The sequence below is a fragment of the Enhydra lutris genome, unplaced genomic scaffold (assembly GCF_002288905.1).
Source record: "Enhydra lutris kenyoni isolate GAN:26980312 unplaced genomic scaffold, ASM228890v2 scaffoldscaffold12, whole genome shotgun sequence".
Taxonomy (NCBI): domain Eukaryota; kingdom Metazoa; phylum Chordata; class Mammalia; order Carnivora; family Mustelidae; genus Enhydra; species Enhydra lutris.
Window position 1 is genome coordinate 2,221,950 of NW_019154096.1, and position 20,674 is coordinate 2,242,623.

The 20,674-nt window shown below is 39.9% G+C and overlaps 1 protein-coding gene across 1 annotated transcript in view; it reads left to right on the forward strand.

Annotated features, from left to right (window-relative positions):
* LOC111144745 (ryanodine receptor 2) overlaps positions 1 to 20,674 on the forward strand; it is a 549,385-nt gene that overhangs the window by 238,365 nt on the left and 290,346 nt on the right. Inside the window, 7 exon segments of the mRNA XM_022499183.1 lie at positions 1,335 to 1,453; positions 1,788 to 1,921; positions 3,448 to 3,689; positions 8,400 to 8,592; positions 10,281 to 10,497; positions 12,259 to 12,363; positions 15,076 to 15,179. Of these exon segments, the coding sequence (XP_022354891.1) occupies positions 1,335 to 1,453; positions 1,788 to 1,921; positions 3,448 to 3,689; positions 8,400 to 8,592; positions 10,281 to 10,497; positions 12,259 to 12,363; positions 15,076 to 15,179 (1,114 nt within the window).

Genomic DNA, 20,674 nt, shown 5'->3' on the forward strand with positions numbered 1-20,674 from the left:
TTGAGCTACACCAAAAATTGACTCATCTTTTTGGGTATTTTTTTTAATTGCATGTACATTCATATCATACTTCACCAAAATAAGTCATCAGTAAAGAAATTAACATAAGTGGCCCCTGTCCTATAATGGATTGGGATTTGGATCAAGCATAGATTGTGGCAGCCATAGTCTACCGTTAACTTCTGTATTCTGCCATTTGTAAACCTGAGCACTTTTCCAAGAAAGTGAACACTCCATTGCAGATGTACAGACCTTTCTGTGGATTTCCCTGTGACCCTTCATGATACTTTGTAGCTCTCAGAGATCCCATTTTCTGAATGTTCTATTTAATTGCTACAAGTTGTCTGTGCTTTCATTAGTGACAGAGCAAACTTTCTCAGAAACAGTGAATACATATGTATATATATTCAGCTTTCCAAGTTCACACTAAAAATTTTGATAATGAAAACTATTTTCTCTTATCTCTCTTAAGCTCTAATAAAAGAAAGGGTATATTCCCTTTTATCTTCTTGGATAGTTAATACTTTAAAATACCCCCGTTTGTGGGGGACCTGGGTAGCTCAGTCAGTTAAGTGTCTGCCTTCAGCTCAGGTCATGATCTCAGGGTCCTGGGATGGAGCCCTGCACTGGGCTCCCTTGTCAGTGGGAAGTCTGCTTTTCCTTCTCCCTCTGCCTGCTTCTTCCCCTGCTTGTGTGTGTGCTCTCTCTCCCTCTCAAATAAGTAAATAAAATCTTTGAAAAAAAAAAAATACCCCCATTCTTAATCAGGTTTTGTATGTTGTATATTTTTATGTAATTTTGTAGTATTTTCTATATTTCTCTTGTTTGTAAACTAAAACATTGTCTACCATTTACCTCCACAAGAATGTGATGATCTTTGTGGGTTAGGAAGCATTGTTATAAGGTTATACTCTCAAGCTGAGAAGCTTCATAAGCTGGTCCTAACCTACTACCTACCTGTCTTGTCCCCTACTTGCCCTATACGCCAAGCACCACAGGTATGCATTCCATTCAAGACTTCACTCAACCTCATACCACCCTAACTTTCCTGTCAGGAAAATGGTCATGAATGTGTTCTCTGAGGTTCTTTCATACCTTCCCAGGCAGAGGTACCTGCTTACTCTGCTAACACTGCCTGTTCCTCACTCAACTACTTCATCATCTCTAGTTATCAGTCCCGTCACAAACATCACTTGTCCCCTCTCACCCAGTGCCCTGTGACAAACACATTGAGCCCATACTAATTACATGTTGATCTGAAGGAACACCTAGAGAGAAGGAAAGGCACTGATCATCACAGACCCTTTAATCATATTTTTTTTCTTTATCTTTAGGTATTCTTGAAGTTTTACACTGTGTGTTAGTAGAAAGTCCAGAAGCTCTAAATATTATTAAGGAAGGACACATTAAATCCATAATCTCCCTTTTAGACAAGCATGGGAGAAACCACAAGGTAAGGGAACGAATTTATTGCCATGGATGAATTCTGGAATAATATTAAATGTATTTTTAAAATAAGGTAACTTTTAAAAGGTGTGTCAGCTGTGGCGTATTTCTTGTTCCTTAATTATAATCATGTATTGCTGTTTAGTGCTTATTTGTAGCACCATTGAGACACCGAGCAGTTCTCAGCTCGCATTTAAGAGAAACTTAGAAGATACGTGACCTCGTGGCTGTCGTGTTCACGTGGCTGGGTCAGAGGGAGCGTGTTCACATTCACGAGACATGCTGGGATACTCAAATCTGAATAAGGGAATTAGTCGGCTGGAAGTGCTTTTTCTCTTCAGGTTCTGGACGTCTTGTGTTCTCTCTGTGTCTGCCATGGAGTAGCGGTCCGTTCCAACCAGCATCTCATCTGTGATAATCTGCTGCCAGGAAGAGATCTACTGTTGCAGACACGTCTTGTGAACCATGTCAGCAGGTAGACTCAGACAGACACGGTCACCAAACAGGTGGCCTAACAAGGAATTCACGTTCTAGCTCTGTCGTTAAAGCATCCAGAGGTCTGCTTGTTTTATTCGGATAGTTTACGTACTAGCCCAAGGAATAGTGTAGTTGTCCTGTCAGTTGGATGGGGTAATAATAACAGTAGGTGAACCGAGCAGAATATGCATTTATCACAAGACCGTAAGCTTCCCTAGTCACATCCTGGGAGGCTGGCTTATCCCTGACATCTCAGGAACAGGCTGACAATTCTCCAGGCTTACAGTTATATGTAATTATGTTTTGTGCTTTCTTAGAAGATGAGTAAAAATGTTACCCTTCAATGCCAACTTCAAAGTGGCTACTATATATAATAAAAAAAAAAGCTGAATTGGAATGTCTAAGATATAATAAATTCCATTAAAAAATATAATAAAACTACATTTCGTTAGATGTACCTTCCAAGGTATCAGATGTTCCTTCAGCACTGTGTGTCAGTCACTATCCTCTATGCTTTCCATGTATCCTCCACTGTGTTTGCACTGGGTTCAACTAGTCCAACTAGGTACTAATATACACACTTTATAGATTAAAATGTTGGTTTGTAAATAGAACTCAAGTCTAGTGCCAAAGACTGAGCCCTTAAATACCAAGCCATGGCTGCCTTCCTTATACCAAATAGTATAATAAAAATAATGATACAGCTTTCAAGTAAGAAAATATTTTGCTTGATAGTAATAATTTTGTTATACTATATCTAAGAGCTGTCCAGAAAGTAATCACTGCCTTACCCTGTTTTAAACAAAAATGTAGGGTTTGGTGTGTATTTCTATATTGTGTTTTTTTCTTTTCTTTTCTTTCTTTCTTTCTTTTTTTTTTTTTTTTAAACAGGGTTGATTATTTAAGACTTCTTGAGTGGCTCTTTGTATAGCATATGTGCTGTTGTTGACTGATATTTCCTGAGACCTTCACTAATCCTGAGCATTTAACATAGGGTCTAAGTCTCTTAGAAACAGAACTAAATACAACTACCTAGAAAGTCTTCTGCCCTCGGAGAGGCATTGAGAACAACAACGGTGCTTATCCCCCTGGTTCCTTTGCCAATTACATGGCTTTTCAGCTTGTACCTTGCCTGACCCATGGCTTAGTTAGGAAAATGTCTGCATCTCCCAAATTAATAATAACTGCATGAATTCTACAGGCCTGTTACACTGAGTATTTCACCTTAAACATGATCAATGGTATAAAATGTGCTGAAAAGCAATTCAGAAAAAATAATCTTAGATCCCTGAGGGACGTTGTCAGGTAATCCAAAAAGCAGATACCCATCACTGAATGTTAACTGTAGGCTGGCTATCCCTGCCTACTGCCTCAGTGACTTAGTAATTTTGCAGTACTGAAGGAAAACATAGATTTAATATATTGCATTTTGGAGAAACGGGATGAATGTTCGAAATAGACATAAATGAACACAACAGGAGGTTTATCCAGAGTTGCTCATGTGCTCTCCCTATTTCTTTGAAGCATGAGACCCAACATTTTTCTGGGCGTCAGTGAAGGGTCCGCTCAGTATAAGAAGTGGTACTATGAGCTGATGGTGGACCACACGGAGCCGTTCGTGACTGCCGAAGCTACGCACCTGCGGGTGGGCTGGGCGTCCACCGAAGGGTACTCGCCCTACCCAGGAGGCGGTGAGGAGTGGGGTGGAAACGGCGTCGGAGACGACCTCTTCTCCTACGGATTTGATGGCCTTCATCTCTGGTCAGGTCAGCACCATCCACGTCTTCCTCTGTGTGCGCAAAGGAGATCTGTTGCCCTTGCTCTTGGGTTTCTGAAAGCCATCCATGCCGCGTGTATTCAAATGCGTTTTTTTCTTCAGAAATTTACCACGGAAATGATGAGAGAGAATGTTAAGTAAAAAGCAGAATTTCACTAGGGGAGAAACAAAACTCTTACAATGATGGTACATTTTCAAAGACTGTATTGTTGATGAACAGTATGTGTGAAAAACGGCATCTTGATTCATAATCAACTGCAAAAAAAAAAAAAAAGAAAGAAAACAACACACCACATTTGTGTGTTTCCTACTTACTTTAACAGGTGTGTGTGAAGGTGTAGCTTCCACCAAAAATAGATCCTGGAAAATAATTGGAAGAAATAGATAGAGTCTCATCTCCTCATAGAAAACGTAATATTGGGAATTGGTCATTTGTGACGCATATTGTGAGGTGTCAGTAATAATCAGATGTGACACTTTGTGTGGAACTGTTTTTTAAAAAGCTTATATTTCATTTCACCAGCCGTCAGCCTGAACTTTGATAGTGAGTGCATAATAAGAATGAGTGATAGGTAAAAAAAATTGCATCCTTTTTTCTATTAGAAGGTACATTTTAGTTGGCTCCATTCAAAAGTTCAATTCTTAATGATGTAGCTGTTTCTAAGAAACTGCAATTCATGTGAATTCTGCAGACATGTGCTTAGGCTCATAAAGCTGCATTTAGAATACTGGTCTCCTATTTTGGAACATAGTAATCATAGACAAAATATGGGAGATATGTGTATTTTTACATATAAAAAGCTGAAATCTGTCTCCTCGGGGGCACAAGTGATATTTATCAATGTTTTAGAGGAATGGTAGCTTATGAACATTTAAAAAAAATTGTATTAAATCTAAGAGTTTACAGTAACGGGTTTAGAGATAGAAACATTTCGTGTCGTTGTATTTTATCCTGAGTATTTACTGAATTTCTCCTTTATTCAGTGCCTATATTCAGTAGTCAGGAAGAGATGGGGCTTCATTTTGGATGTTTCATCTAGCCCCGGGGGCCTGTGGTTGGGGCCCAGGTAGGAGGGTGGCGTGTCTTACACACCGTGCTGTTCTGACCAGGCAGGTCAGAAAGCCTGTTCCCACAGGACACTTTTCCTACTGACAGAAAGAAGGCAAAGAGCACTAACATCAGAAGGTCCAACAAACAGAAAGTAGAGGTAATGTCTTGTTTATAATACATGTGAATTCTCACGCTGCAGATTTTACTCTCTTCTCTCTTTACTCCTACAATGGCTCCAAGTGCCCTGGCTACTCAGGTAAATGAAGGAAACATGTTAACTTGTTTTCCCATTTCCCATTACACAGAGATGGGGAGTGGGTGGGGAAGAGTACTCTGATAAAATAATGCGGAATTGCTTCTAAATGTTTTAGCCACACAATGCCACTTCATTTTCATTTTTGCAAGCTTTGAAGCTTTTTCTTTCAACTCACAAAGAGAACCCAGCACTCACAGAGTTAACCTGTATGCATTACACTTTTTATTATAGGGTATCTGTTAAAGAAAACAGTAAGAATAACAACAAAATTTTCAGTGGATCTGTGAATATATCTCAGAGAGGAGGATAGGTTGGGGAATTCAGGAGAAAAATCACTTGAAACTTTCTATCAGGAAAAAATTCAACTTTTTCTTCTTTTTTTTTTTCTTTTTTTTTTTTCTTTTTAATGGCAAGAAAGTATGTACCATGCCTTGCCTATAGTTGAGATGTGTGGTCTCTCAAGCTACTGGGGTTATTCAGTCACACAACAAAAAGAAATAAGTGACATCCAAATTTTTTGGTAAGAAAGAAGTAAAACTTTCCCTGTTTGCAGTTGACATGATACTATATATAGAAAACTTGAAAGACTCCCCCAAAAAGCTGCCAGAACTGACGCAGGAATTCAATAAAGTAGCAGGAATCAAAATCGATGTGCAGAAATCTGTTGCATTTCTATACACCAATAATGAAGCATCAGAAAGAGTAATAAAACACTCCCATGTACAGCAGCACCAGAACTATAACATACTTGGGAATAAACGTAACCAAAGAGGTGAAAGACCTGTACTCTGGAAACTATAAAATGCTGGTGAAAGAAACTGAAGATGACATGAAGAAATGGAAAGACATTCCATGTTCATGGATTGGAGGAGCAAATATTGTTAAAATGTCTGTACTATCCAAAACAAGCTACCTATTTAATACAATTCTTAGGAAATGCCAACAGCACTAGAACAAAAAAATCCTGAAAATTTACATGGAACCAGAAAAGTCTCCATATTGTCAAAACAATTTTGAAAAAAGTAAAGTGAAGCTGGAGGTATCACAGTTCTGAACTTCAAGTGACATTACAAAGCTATAGTCATCAAGACAGTATGGTGCTGACACAAAAATAGACACATAGATCAGATCAATAGCATGGAATAAAACAAAAAACCAGAAATAAACACACAATTATATGGTCAATTAATCTTCAACAAAGCAGGAAAAAATACTTAATGGGAAAAAGACAGTCTTTTCAACAGATAGTGTTGGGAAAATTGGACAGCAACATGGAAAAGAATGAAACTGGACCACTTTCTTTTACCATACACAAAATAAATTCAAAATGGATTAAATACCTAAATGTGAGACCCGAAACCATAAAAATATTGGAAGAGAGGACAGGCAGTAATTTCTTTGACATTGGCCATATTAAATGCTTCCTAGTTTTAGATTCATAGTCAACAAAGACAAAGCTGAATCATTTGGCTTCTGACTGATTTACCAAGGTCAGAGTCCTAGTAATTCGGATTAATTTTCTTGGGGTCATTCTCCTGTTCTTTTTCTTTTTATTAAAGTAGAATTCAGATCTGTGACTTCTGGTGTAGAGCACATTCTTTACCACTTAACTTGCTGTAATTTAAGGATGCTGACGTTTTTTCGAACGAGAATTAGGCTCATGAGCAAAAGTGTTGAGCTTTGTCTTCACTTACTCTTTCCAATTTCAACTATACACCGTGTTGTTACATTCTCCCCTCTGGGAAGGCAGAACTGGATTTTTGGGCATCCAAGTTCCAGATGTTTGTAAGGGACGGCCAAAAGTATGAGAAATCTTGGTGCTTTGGGAGCATTTAAATATGGAAGTGTGGAGGAATGTCCTAGAACAGTAGAAGAGAAAGATGGGTAGAAATTTCTAGTCCAAGAGTGATAAATCAGACTGCTACTGTCTTTGTGGCTAATGCAGAGAACGGGAATGTAGTTGTCATCGGGTGTGATAGGTTTGCATAAATGTCACCTGAAAATGCTTCTGAGTGGATTCAGTGGTGTGAGTGCCATTGAAATTATAGACCTGAGGTTGTTCAGTAGTGATCCTTCCGTCTTACCTGCTTGTTTCCGGCATCACAAGAGAGTGTGTCGTGGTGGTTTTTAGTCCTTAGCAATAGCATAATAATATTCCTCAGACAGACCAATATATTTGGTGTATATAGATATCTGTATAATTAACTCTTTTATTAGCTATTGATCTTGAGCTAAACAAGGGTGTTAACCTTTTTTTGTGAGTTGCATTGCTTTTATATGATTTTTTTCAAGAGCCATCTTTATTACACTCGGGGAATTTTAGGAGTACTACTTGATAATGAATTTATTGCTTACCGATTTGAATACTGGTAAAATAAAACATTGACACATTTTAAAAAGTAGATATGCTCTACCGCTGGCATTTCAGATATGCTGTTGGTAAAAAGTTTGGCATGCTGGAAATTTTGAAAAGGTCTTACAAAAATGCGAATCTTGTATCATGAAATCCATCTTTGCCTTTGCTCAAATTGAGAAATTTTGTATGCATTTGTGAGCATGTGTTTGAGAGAGCCTTACCTTCATGTCTTTCAGTGTGTCCACAGAGACTAATTAGCAAAGGAGTTTTGACATAATCAAAAATGAGCGTAGGCCACAGGTTGGCCGGGGCAAGAAATGACATTTATCAAATAATCATTGTCACGCCTCAACTCGTATCCTGCTGTTCTCAGGAAGCCAACCAAGATCTTGTGTGAAATAAACTGTAAAACAAATCAGTTGGCATGCGTTTGCGTCTCAGCAAACAATGCACGAATGAACACATTTTCTGCTTTCCTTATCCCTGTTATTTTTATTTTATAAAACAAAAGGGACTGAATGTTTGGAAAGGGTCCTGACATGCGAGCCCTGCTATGTCTGAGACGCTGTGTTCTTTTAAACCATTAGTTTAATCATCATAACAACTCTGCAAGGTGATGGCATTTGGCTTCCAAGAAGTCAAGGTTTAGAGAGATTATGTAATTTGCTGATGGTCATACAAGTAGGAGGTGGTAAAGCATCTGTTGGAACTCAAGTCTCTCCCTGGAGATTTCTCTCTGACATCATTCTGTTCTCAGCTTAAGCTGATTTGTGCATCAGATGCCGTCCTGCTCCAAGCAGAGGTTTCTCTGCATATCAGAAGGTCCAATTTACAATAAAGAGAGCAGCATGGCCCCGGGGGAGGGGGAAAGCAACAGTTTTTGGACAAAGGATTTAACATGTAGTATTAATTTGCATTCAAAATTTATTCTCTTCCAGTATTGTGCATTGATTTGTCAGTACCACTCAAATCTTTGCCTCGGAAGATGATTCTGTGAGGAAAAGAAATCACCGTCCTTACTGTTTCTCCTCTATAGGCTGCATTGCTCGTACTGTAAGCTCACCAAACCAGCATCTGCTGAGAACGGATGACGTCATCAGTTGCTGTCTAGATCTGAGTGCCCCTAGCATCTCATTCCGAATCAACGGACAACCTGTTCAAGGAATGTTTGAGAATTTCAACATTGATGGCCTCTTCTTTCCAGTTGTTAGTTTCTCTGCAGGAATAAAGTTAGTATTTCTATGTGTTTTGGTTTGTGTCCCTTCTGACTTCTCCTACTTTCACAGAAGACACTGCACTGCCATGCCCCACACTCCGCTAACCTTCTGCCTGCTCCTGGGCACCGGTCTGTCCCCAGGGCATTTTTCTTGTTCCTTGGAGGAAGAGGTAAGATTCACCCAAGAGAGGCGTCTTGGGAGGCCAAATGCTTTGTCCACCTGTCCTACCATTTAGACGGGGAAGTTTGCTAACCCTACCCCGAATCCATGTCCTGAAATAGTTCAAGCCCATTGAAGTTTACTTGTTTTTTTAATAAGGGGAAATAAACAACATTGCATAAGAAAATACCACTTATTTCCTTATGTTTCATTAATTTTCCTTTTCTCATCTCATATTTCCCCACCCCACTCCAAACCCCCATTTCTACAGAAACTAAATGGATTTTGTTGTTGTTGTTGTTCATTCTCTCTGTGTTATCCGCTATGTGTTGTGCTTGTAAATTGTCTGCTGTGATCAGTTGGGTCAAGATGGTTTCCTCTAACTTGTTGCTGTCTTGCTGTTACCACATGGAAAGAGATAAATGATAATTCTTTGGAGTTCTACAAAGAGAACAAGCGATGGTCTGTTGTGATAAGGTGCTACCCTGTCACCTGTTAATGTGTGTGTGTGGCTCCCTCACAAGAGTGGCTCCTTATTATGACTGACCATCGAGTCACTCTGGGTATTCTTCCTATTCATATGAATAAGTCATGGTTATAGAAGCACCATATTGAAGAGGGGACAGAAAAAGCATGAAATACTATGTACCCATGCACCAATGACCTTTTCTGGTGTGTTTATACAAATTACATTTCTTTCTATAACCTTCTGGAGTGTTTCAAAACCTTTGTTTTCTTCATTTTTAGCCCTTTGCTTTTTTATTTTATTTGTTTTATAATTATTGTGATTATTTTTGGCCTGGAAGTGAACCACAAATTAGAAAAAGAATTGCAAGGAAAATGAAAATTTGGTTTTATTTTTGGAAGCTGAGGGCCTGTGGAATCAGTATTGTTTAGCTGTGTTTCAAAAAGTGTTGTTCAATGGAACTTGTTTTAAATTATTTTAATTAAAGGTCTTTGATGTATGAAAGATTTTAGTACAGTTTTGTTTTTTTGTTTGTTTCTCATTTTTTGTTTTTTTGTCATCAAAGAAGGAATAAGGTGACTTTCTTCCACAAAGCAAATATTATTTGAGTTCCCTTTAAGGAATTTCCCTGGGAAGTTGGACAGTGGGAAGTGACTGTTACTTTTTTTTATCAAACCTCATGCAGTCCTGTAATTTTAAGTATCTAGATGTTTAGATAATGTCTCCTCTTTCTCTGATGATTCCTTGGGCCCCTGGAGACATTAAATGACCAATTACCGTGCACAGATATTTCTCCTATAGTATGATGCACGTGCTTTTGCAAATTCTCCAGTGAGTGATAAGTTTTCTCGGATCCATCAATGTAATGTAATCAGCTTTTCCTCTCACCGTGCTTTACCTTTTGTGCTTAGAGGCCCTTAGACTCCAAGGTGCCCCCACTATGATGGTCCTCGGGGGAAGGTGTGGCTTCTGATAAAATTAGTTTTGTACTAATCATTTATTCCATGTGTTTTGTTGGTTAGGGAGCTTTCCATACACCAGAGCTATACCTGACCCTGACATGCATCCTTTGTAGGGTACGCTTTCTGCTTGGGGGGAGACACGGAGAATTTAAATTCCTCCCGCCACCTGGGTACGCTCCTTGTTATGAAGCCGTTCTGCCAAAAGAAAAGTTGAAAGTGGAGCACAGTCGAGAGTACAAGCAAGAAAGGACTTACACACGGGACCTCCTGGGGCCCACAGTCTCCCTGACGCAGGCCGCCTTCACGCCCATCCCTGTGGATACCAGCCAGGTACCCAGAGCACCTGTAATGGTGGCCGTTTGTACCGTTGTCCTCTTGTGCTGTTGTTCTGATGTGCAGTGGCTTTCGGTGGACACTCTTAACCGCAGCCCACAGGAACACATCTGCCAACCCCACAGTTTATATGCAGAATCAAAGAAAGTCTCCTAAAGTAATGCTTACCTTTATCAGATCCACTCACCTATTTGGTATTCAGATTCTATTCTGTAGTTTTAAAGAGTGATCTCAAGCCATTACATGGATTTCACGATGCACTAATGTGGGTCACAACTGGAGGTAATGCATGCTTTTTCAAGGGTGCACTTTTTGTATATGGTGGGCATGAAGTTTATTTCTTCAACCATCCAGATACACTGTAACTTTGAGTGTTAACTGACCTTTATCTTAAGTAGAGATTGAGATCCTGGGCTCTGGAGTCAGAGCTCCTGGGGTCAGTTGTTTACTTGGGGACCCTGAGGAAGTCCCTCTCCTTGTCATTTGGGTTGCCAAGAGTATGCTGGACAGAGTTCATAAATAACAGATTAGCACAATACTTCGCAAATAGGCACCCGGGAAGTGTGAGTCCTTATTCTTTTCTGTCTCATAGATGTGAACGCATCTGGACAATGACAGTGAATTAAATAAATAATTGCTTTATCTTGATGCTGACGTAACTTTAGTAAGGTCAGTTATGCAAAGTTTTTGAAAATCCAAGAGATTGCCTCCAAAGTCTAACATGGAGTTAACACCGGGCTAACTCAGAAGGTTCGGTTGTTGAGCAAATCCTTATTTAGCTCCCGAATCCTGTTTTCTGCCTTGTCATGCTGGCCTTTTATATTATTGAGTGAAAGAAGCAAGCTTTGTCCATGGCTGAAATTCAGCATGTTGTTCCTTGCTGCAAGATGGCAGGATATGTGTGATGCTACCAAATTTCAGTAGTAAACACGATCAGGAGGCTAGAAATGGACTGGAAGGGACAATTGGATTATGCAGTAGGAGCACATGGAGGATTTCTCACGACACAGATAGTCTCCAGCGTTGTGGGGAAAGGGAGCAGTGATAGCCTGCTCCCTCAGGAAACTGTCTCATCAGTGAAACGTTGTAGGCAGTCACCTGCTGTCTGTGGAGGGACTGGCTGTGGGGTGACACCTAAGTGCCTCGCCAAACAGCAACAACCAACCCCTTACCCTGAGAACCATTCGTGTTCTTTATGAAGAGGTCATTAAACGTCTTTGAATGAGAACACGTAAAGATTGTTTTCCTTAGAAGCTTATTCTTGGAAACCACTAGAAGGAACAGAGCAGATCCAGGCAAAGACAAATCACTGCAAATATTTACAGGCTCGGAGAGCCAGTGGGTCATCCTTTGGTCACTGAATTGCCTTCGTTCTGGCCTGTGTGTAATGGCCAGTTTAGCTGCGGAAACTTGAGGTGATGTCTCTTTTTAAGTGATGCCCGCCCTGATGCTTACATCCCACATCCATGAAGCAGTTGTTCTTAGTGGTGACTTGTCCCCACCAATACCCCTGTCTTCATTCTTCCCCACTTTTGTTCATGAATTCACTCGTCCCACTAAAACATCCTCAAATTACCTCAACAATTTTCAGATATACCTTGTTATATTTTTATAACTATGTTAGAAGGGTTGGAATCTAGTTATGTGATTAACATCTTCATGGTTTACAGTGGTTTTACTTGTTTCAGTTCACAGTGAGGACAATTGGCGTGGTTTTATTGCATTTGCTTCTGATGTGTGTTTTCTTTATTATTTTAGATCGTGTTGCCTCCTCACCTAGAGAGAATAAGAGAAAAACTGGCAGAGAATATCCATGAACTCTGGGTTATGAATAAAATTGAACTTGGCTGGCAGTATGGTCCGGTATGTAATTTTGAAATTTATTTTCCAATTTGTTAATACTTCTTTCTAAAAACATAACTTTTTCTCACTCATCCTGCTACATGGTGACATGAATCGATTAGATTGATTTTTTTCCCCCCCTACACATTAGTTTTTGTTCAGTTTTTCTATACAAGAGAGAATGACATTACTGGTGTGTTCGTTGAAGAATGGCCCAGTTGCCTAGACAATTGAAAAGTCATCATTCTTGAGGCCGAAAGTTATATTTTTAAATCAAGGTTAACATACAGACAATAGGGATTGATTTCTAAGCCACTGAGGGGGAAAAAAAAAATCTCTTTGAAATTGAAAGTGAAAGTTGAAAATGGAAAGAAATTAGTCATTTTCCTTTTCCTTTATCTGGTGCTTTGCTTCTTTTAGTCTTAACTGTGTGTAGCAGTCAGTACCGGGCCTGTGGGCAGAGGGCCACAGTTGGTTTCAGAGGTGGAAGACAGGCTGAGATATAATGATTGAATGTATTTCCAAATTATTATTTAAAGATCATTGGGGTGCCTGAGTGGCTCAGTTGGGTAAGCATCTGACTCTTGATTTTGGCTCAGGTCATGATCTCAGGGTTGTGGGATTGAGCCCCATGTCGGGCTCCATGTTCAGCAGGGAGTCTGCTTGCCGTTTTCTCTTTCCCTCTCTCTCTGCCCCTCCCCCCATGCTTGCTCTCACTCTGTCTCTCTCAAGTAAATTAAATATTTTAAGAAAATGAAGATCTTTATGGTTTGTCAATAAAATTTATTTTTTAACAATTTTCTGTGTAATTCCAGTGTATCATATACCTTATTTTTGGCAGGACTGTGGCAACACTTAAATTTTTATAATATTATTAGTCTAAGTATCCCAAAGATTATAACGCTGTCTTATACATTTGACTGACTATAGAAAGGAGTGTTTCACCTTGTCATAGCTCATTGCATTGAGCTTTGAATAAAGAATATTTTTTATTAGTGCTGGTGGTGACTACCGTATGATACCCCACGCCACTCCCTCACTTTTATATATCTGTTTAGAACTTCCCATTTTCACATAAACTCTCACAGGTTATTGGGTTAAATTTTCCTAACAGCACACAGGGCTGTTCTTTCAGTTTTGCTGGCGATGGCATCCCTGAGAGTTGGGCCTTGAGAGTGGTTGCAGTGCTCTTGAGGAGCTCGGACTGGGGTCCAGATTTTCTAGCTTTCTCTCTAGGACTGTTTTCACTGTAAGACTTGCCAATGCTCTTACGGGTAGCCGAGGTGGGAGGTGGCGAGTTTCACTGTTGTGTGCAGGGGGAGGAGAGACATGATTGCGAGACATGTTTTAGAGTTCACATTGAGGGTATGGGCAAAAGAGAGAGGGAAGTCTGGGCAAATTTCTAGTTTTAGCTTGGACACCTGAGAGGACATTGGTGTCCGTGATTCTCCCGTGTACAGAATAGAGGTGAAGTGAACATTACATAAATGGGGAGCAGATTATTTCAGGACTTAGACACCTTCATTTCTACTTTGATGTTTAGAATTCAGAGTGAAATTTTCTAAACGTAGATTTCATTTCTGGACCTATGCATTTAATCAAGTAATATGCTTTTGTGTAAGTCCTGTTCATTTGTAAAGATCACCAGGAAGAAAAAAAATGTTATTTTTAACTTAGCGATGCCTGAAGAATTAGAAAAAGTTCTTAGGTTGTGTCCTTTCTAGGTGGCATTCTAGAACCTGATAGTTATTCGCATGGAGTAATTTTTGTTCCCCAGCTGTCATCTTGGGGCTACAGCATAGTGATGCCTGTGTCGTCTAGGTTTCTGAGAAGATAATCTATTTACAGGTGCAAGGATCTAAGACATCTTTCTCATTAATACATTCCTAAAATCTTGAATTTTGTTTACGCTGATGGCTGATAGACACTTGCAAGAGTAAATATGAAAAGTGCCCATAGGCTAACTGATTTCGTTAAGGTGAAGATATGACTTGCTGTATCTGTAGGTTACTCACAGTGGGTGAGATGATCCGCTGGAATCACTGTGAAGACTTTATATCAGTCAGTCATCTTGTCGATTGATGTCTCTAGTCTGGCTCTAAACACATAAAAGTACTACACATTAAAACTAAGTCAGCACTACCCTTTCTTACATAGACTTCATTTCAATGTATGAAACATTTGTTGGGTGCCTACCATGCGCCAGGCATTTTCTGGGTAATGGGAGTACATCAAAGAAGAAAAAAGAACAAAATTTCTCTTTCTTTGGTTTTACCTTCTAGTGCTGGGAGGTAGACCGTAAACCGGCAAGTGTGTGTGTGGTTCTGCCAGCAGGTGGAATTTGTTACGGAAGAAAATGAAAGTGTAGGGTGAGTGGGCAGATGGTCATATTGGGAAGAACAGGATGACCCTGATTGGGAAAGTAAGATTTAAGCAAATGTTGGAGGAGGCTGAGGTGGGGAACATGTGGGTGTCAAAGTAGAGCTGGCTTGGGCCCTGGGGGCCAGGAACTACACTGAACAGAACAGGGGGCTGAGGTTAGGCCAGGTTTTACCACTGATCATAAACATTAGCGTGTCTGGGGGCTTATGGGGACAGCTTTGCTGGGATGATGAGCTGAGCTGAGCCTTCTTCTTGCTTTTCCCCCCTCATTTACCTGCCATGCAGTTGGATTGCCATGGCTGGTGTCTGGATTGGAGATGATTATCATGAGGATTTTCTGTCCCATTTCAGGTTAGAGATGACAATAAGAGACAGCACCCGTGTCTGGTGGAGTTCTCCAAGCTGCCTGAGCAAGAACGCAATTACAACTTGCAGATGTCGCTAGAGACCCTGAAGTGAGTTTCTTACCTTTTCCTATTTTCTGATCTGCCTGACCTGAAACAAACAAGGTATCAATACAGTTTAATTCAGTTAGAATTAAATTAGTTAACTCAGAATTTTTCATAGTGCCCAGGTGGATTGGATCAGCATTTGTTGGGAATTAGACTTTTGACCCTGCTATTTTGTGTCTTTATGCTTTATAAAGTATTTAGTGAAGAGCCTTCTATGGATATTTTGGGCATTACAGAACACGGGGGTTCTCTGATCAGATACATTGCTGCTCACAGTGTGGGCCAAGGACCAGGTCTGTCACAAACTGTTTTTGATTTGTGACAACATAAGTAAAGATACTAATAATAAGTGTTGAGAAACTTTTATACCAAATTAAGGGAACAATTATATGTCTTACTGAATCTCATAATTTATAAAATGTAGGCTTATATTTTATATGTCTTCATTTAAAAATTTTAATTTTTTCTGACAAGTTTTATTTGTGTCTTATCAGAGAATCAGACCACGATAGGCTAGAAATTAAAAAGAAATTAGCCTTTTATCACAGATAGTTTGAGAAACACTGCTCTAAAATATTTTAAAGATGCTGAGTTAAAATAATTTATTTTGCTGATGGACTTTTCAGTGCTATGAATCTCTAATATGGTATGGAATCTGTTTATGTTATTTCCCCGACTTATTTAACCATACCATCTTTTTTTGTGAGAGAGTGCCTCGGGACCATTTGCCTGAGGAACACACTTAGAGAAAAGCAACCTTAGACAATTTACATGTTGTCTTTAAAGGCAGATTCACTTTGCAGTGACCCTGCCAGTTGCATTATCATTGCAAATGAAAGAATAACGTGGAGTAAAATAAAGGAAGGAAAAGAATTTTAAATTTTAATATGAACAGTTTAGAAAAGGGGCATCTGGGTGGCTCAGTCAGGTAAGCATCCGACTCTTGATTTTCTGCTCAGGTTGTGATCTCAGTGTCATGAGATCGAGGCCTGTGTCTGGCTCCGTGCTGGGCATGAAGCCTGCATAAAATTCTCTCCCTTTCCCTCCGTCCCTCCTCTCTTTCTCTCTCTCTCTCTCTCTCTCTCTCTCTCTCTCAAAAGAAAAGAAAAAAGTCCAGAAAATATTTTTGAGAAGACCATACCTTTTCTTAATTCCTTTTCTGTCCTTGGTGGCCTCTAGAACTAGATTTATTCAAATAGGTCACTTACTCTAATGCATGTTTATATTAGGCTTATATCCTTGTGTCTATTTTTGTTTGTTTCAGTTTTGTTAAGAGTAAGGAGTTGTTTCCCTCAAAGTGATTTTACCAAGGATTCAGAACATAAAACTTCACCACTGTTTCAAACTTTGGGTTTTGGGTTCAGGTTTCTTTCCTCAAAGATGTGGTTCTAATAATCTTTATGGATGTTAACATACTGAGCATCGAGTGAGTTTAGGTTCTACTAGTAATTTGAAAGGACAGGGAAATATATACAAATCAAGTAAGTTGAGAACCTCCCAGAGATAAAAATGGACAGAGCTTGCCTGCGATGACGAATGCATGATGCGTGACTCTGACCTGTGGACCCCGTGTTTAGGGTCTCCTGACTCCCTTTGTAGTCTTGGTTAGTGGCTTGTACATTTCAGTAAGTGATTCACAGCAGCTCACCATTTGCTCATCTTTTACAACAAAATGTTTTATTGAAAGGTCAAGGTCTAAGATAATTCAGTTAAATTTGTAGTACATTCCCTGTAATTGTAGTGATTGACAACTAAGCCAGATATTGCAAAGGACAAATCCCAGGAAGCAGGGAAGTGGGGAAACCTCCTTATTTGCATAGTGTGTGGAGTCTGACTGCCTGTAATCTGACCTCATTCCTAAAGAGTGACTGGTGGCTGATTTGATTAATCATCACAGTGCATGTACTGAGGTGCTGTTGCCCATCATGAATGCTAATGACCTTGTCCCTGAGCTAATCCTCAATACTTTACAATGAGCTGATTTAAAGTATTTCTTTAAAATTAGAACAGGAAGAACCCCTACCTCTCCAAAATTCACACTTAGCCCAATCTCAGTAGTTGGTGGTTTCTTTCTGTGTTTCCATTAGAAACTTGTTCAGTTGGTAGCTCCCAGAGCAGAGTAGGTGAGAACACAGACACTGGTGTTAGATGGTACGGGGTTAAGGACTTGCTGCTCCAAAGGGAATCTTAGATTTTCCAAACCTTAGATTTTCTTCCATCAGTGAAATGGGGTCATAGTGGAATGGAATGGAATGGAATGGAATTGTGGTGGGGACTAAATCGTATAATAGTGATCAAGCTTGGAGCACCGTATATCTGACACACTCCACAAAGGTATCATGGGAAGGGTCAAAACTTTATTCCTTTGAATTCTGAAGAGTGCCGAAGTAACAAATAAGCAAAAGATTACTACAGAATATCCCTTATTTTGGGCTGAAGGGTGATTTCACGAGGATGTGAATGTTAGATGCTCTGTCTGTGATTTAGACTGGCCAGTTATATGTGTGCTGCAGAGTCTTGCAGACTTCCGGCTCCCTCTCTCGGGACAACCTAGTGCTTCCAGCAGGCCTGTTAGCCCTGTGCCCGATTTAGGCTGTGTCACTAAAGATTTAAGTTCTGTTCTACTTAACAGTAGTTCCTGAATTTCATATCTTAATTTTGGAATAAATGACTCATGTTTAGGGAATGAATGATACAGTGATTTTTTAATCAACATCTTATATTTTCATAGAATCTTTCTTTGTAAGTTAGCAAAAATAGAGCAAGACTAGAACAATATTTTTCTTCTGTTCAGTAGGTTGTTTTCTTTTTGTTTTTGTTTTTTTAGATTTTATTTATTTGTGAGAGAGAATGAGCAGGGGGAGCTGCAGTCAGAGGTAGAAGTAGGGTCCCCACTGAGCAAGGACCCTGATGAAGGACTCTTGATCCCAGGACCCTGGGATCATGACCTAAGCGAAAGGCGGATGCTTAATTGACTGAGCCACCCAGGCGTCCTTGATCAAGTAGTTTTTTCCCTAAAATTGTTTGTAGGAAATGCGATGTGTTTGTATACATATGTAGGGAGGTATGAGAAGCATAGGGACACAGGGACACCAAGGAGAGCATAGGAAAGGGAGAAAAGTAGTTAAGGAAGAGACATGATTTTTTCTAAAAGAGCAGGTTTTCCTCCTAACTTTGTACTTTCTTTTTGTTTGTTGTTTGTTTTTTATTTTTTCAGTCTCGTGCTAGCAGCAGTTTTCCCGATCTCTGTTGTGATTCTTGACGTTGAGTCCTGGGCTCACTCCTCTCTCTGTTGCACAGTCTCTAGGCATTCTTATCCACACCCATAACTTCTTATCACACCCATCACACACCCAAACCCACACAATTGCTGACAGCTTCCTAAATGTGCATCGTTCTGGGTGTATCCCGTTCCTCAGCGGTATTTTCCCTGGATCTGAGGCAGCTTGACCCACAGCGTTATGTCCCCTGTGAATGGCGTCTCTGTTCATCTGCTGCACAGGCCAGACACCTGGGGCTTATCCTGGACTCTTCCTTATGTCTGATCCCTGCATCCAGCAAATCAGTGGGCCCAGCCCATCACCAGATCCTCCCCAGCGCATCTCCAGTCTGTCCCCTCCCCCCTTTCCACAGCACTCCTCTTGGTCTGAGCCACCATCACAGATCCCCTTGACTGCCCTGAGAATCTCCTCACTGTTCCCCCCACTTACTTTCTTCCAGTTCATTCTGTGCACAGCCAGAGTTCATGTACCTGTACCTGGGCACACTCACACACATGGTGCTTGGAACTGTTCACGGCCTTCCCTTTGCACTCATTGCAGGAATCTGCGCAAGTCCTGGGGATCTACACCAGCAACTTCTCAGCGCATCTGCCCAACCCCTGTCCTTGTTCACTGTGGTCCAGCCCCTGTGGTCTCTTCCCTCCAGGGACTCAGATTTTTTACTGCCTCATCTGTGCTGTTCCTTTAGCCTGAAAATTCTTTATCTGATGCTTAGATGGGCCCCTTCCTACTTTTACTTCCTGTTTCTGCTTAAGTGTACTTCCTGGATGAGACCTTCCCCACTCCCCTCTCCTCTTCTCTTCTAACACCTTGTAATATTTTTTTTTTATCTCTCTCACTACCATTTTTAATATTATTCTCTGGGGTTATTTACTCTTTGCCTTTCTTACTAGACTAAGCTACATGAAGGTAATGATTTTCTTACATGATTTTTCTACATGATTTTATTTTTTTAAACTCCCCATCCTATACCTGCCTTTTTTTAAAAAAATGTTACTGAAAATTTAATGTGATAACAGTGTGTGTGTGTGTGTAATACACACAGCTCCATTTACCTATACCATCTGTCTTTCTGTCTCCAGATTTTCATTTTTCAGATGTTGTGGAGGAAAGTATGAGTGAATTGTAGATACTTGCCACATGCCGACTGTGACTAGGCCCTAGAAATTCTGTAATCCAGAAGGATAAGCCATTGTATCTTATTCTGCTGGGATAGGAGAAACCATTATTGTCGTGGATAGTGAAGTCACGTTGTTCCATATAAACCTAGAGGACTCTAAAGGATGAGTTCTACAAGTGAATTATCAGGATCTTTCTTGGGAAAATCAATGAAAGTCATTCAGGGGAAGAAAAAAAATACAGAATATCTTAAAAAAATGGGCGAACAGTTCCTGGCAAACAGGGACCCTGATGTGTCATTTGAAAATGAAATTTGTTTCTAGACTATAAAGTCCCCTACAGGATTAACAATATCTGGGGAATTTGTATCTAATAAAGGTTGCATTTCAAACCAGGGGTAAAAGATGAATTATTTAGTAAATATTTTATGGAGAACTAGATACCCATCTGGGGAAAAAAATAAAGTTAAGCTATACCTTAAGCTAATGGAATCCCCTCACCATCACCCCCACACAGGAAAGCATGGACATTTTCCTTTAAATGATTTTACAAATGGGGAATTTCTGAGTGCCATATAAACCATAAACCCATAAGAAAAGATGGAAAATTTTCAGTTATATAAAAACAGATTTGAAATTCTGCTTAGAAATAACAATACAAAGAAAATAAAAGGACAAACTAGAGAAAAGCATTTGCAACTCATATCCCAGACACAGGAAGAGCTTCTAAAATGCAATTAAAACCCTATAACTAAAGGGAAGTTGAGCAAAGGATATTTTCACAGACAAAAAGTAAGTACAGATATCAAACATATGATAAAGGTGCTCAAATACACTTATTTTAAGAGAAATACAGGGGTGCCTGGCTGGCTCAGTCAGCAGAGTATGCAACTCTTTTTTTTTTTTTTTTCAAAGATTTTATTTATTTATTTGACAGACAGAGATCACAAGTAGACAGAGAAGCAGGCAGAGAGAGAGGAGGAAGCAGGCTCCCTGCGGAGCAGAAAGCCCGATGTGGGGCTCGATCCCAGGACGCTGGGATCATGACCTGAGCCGAAGGCAGAGGCTTTAACCCACTGAGCCACCCAGGCGCCCCTGT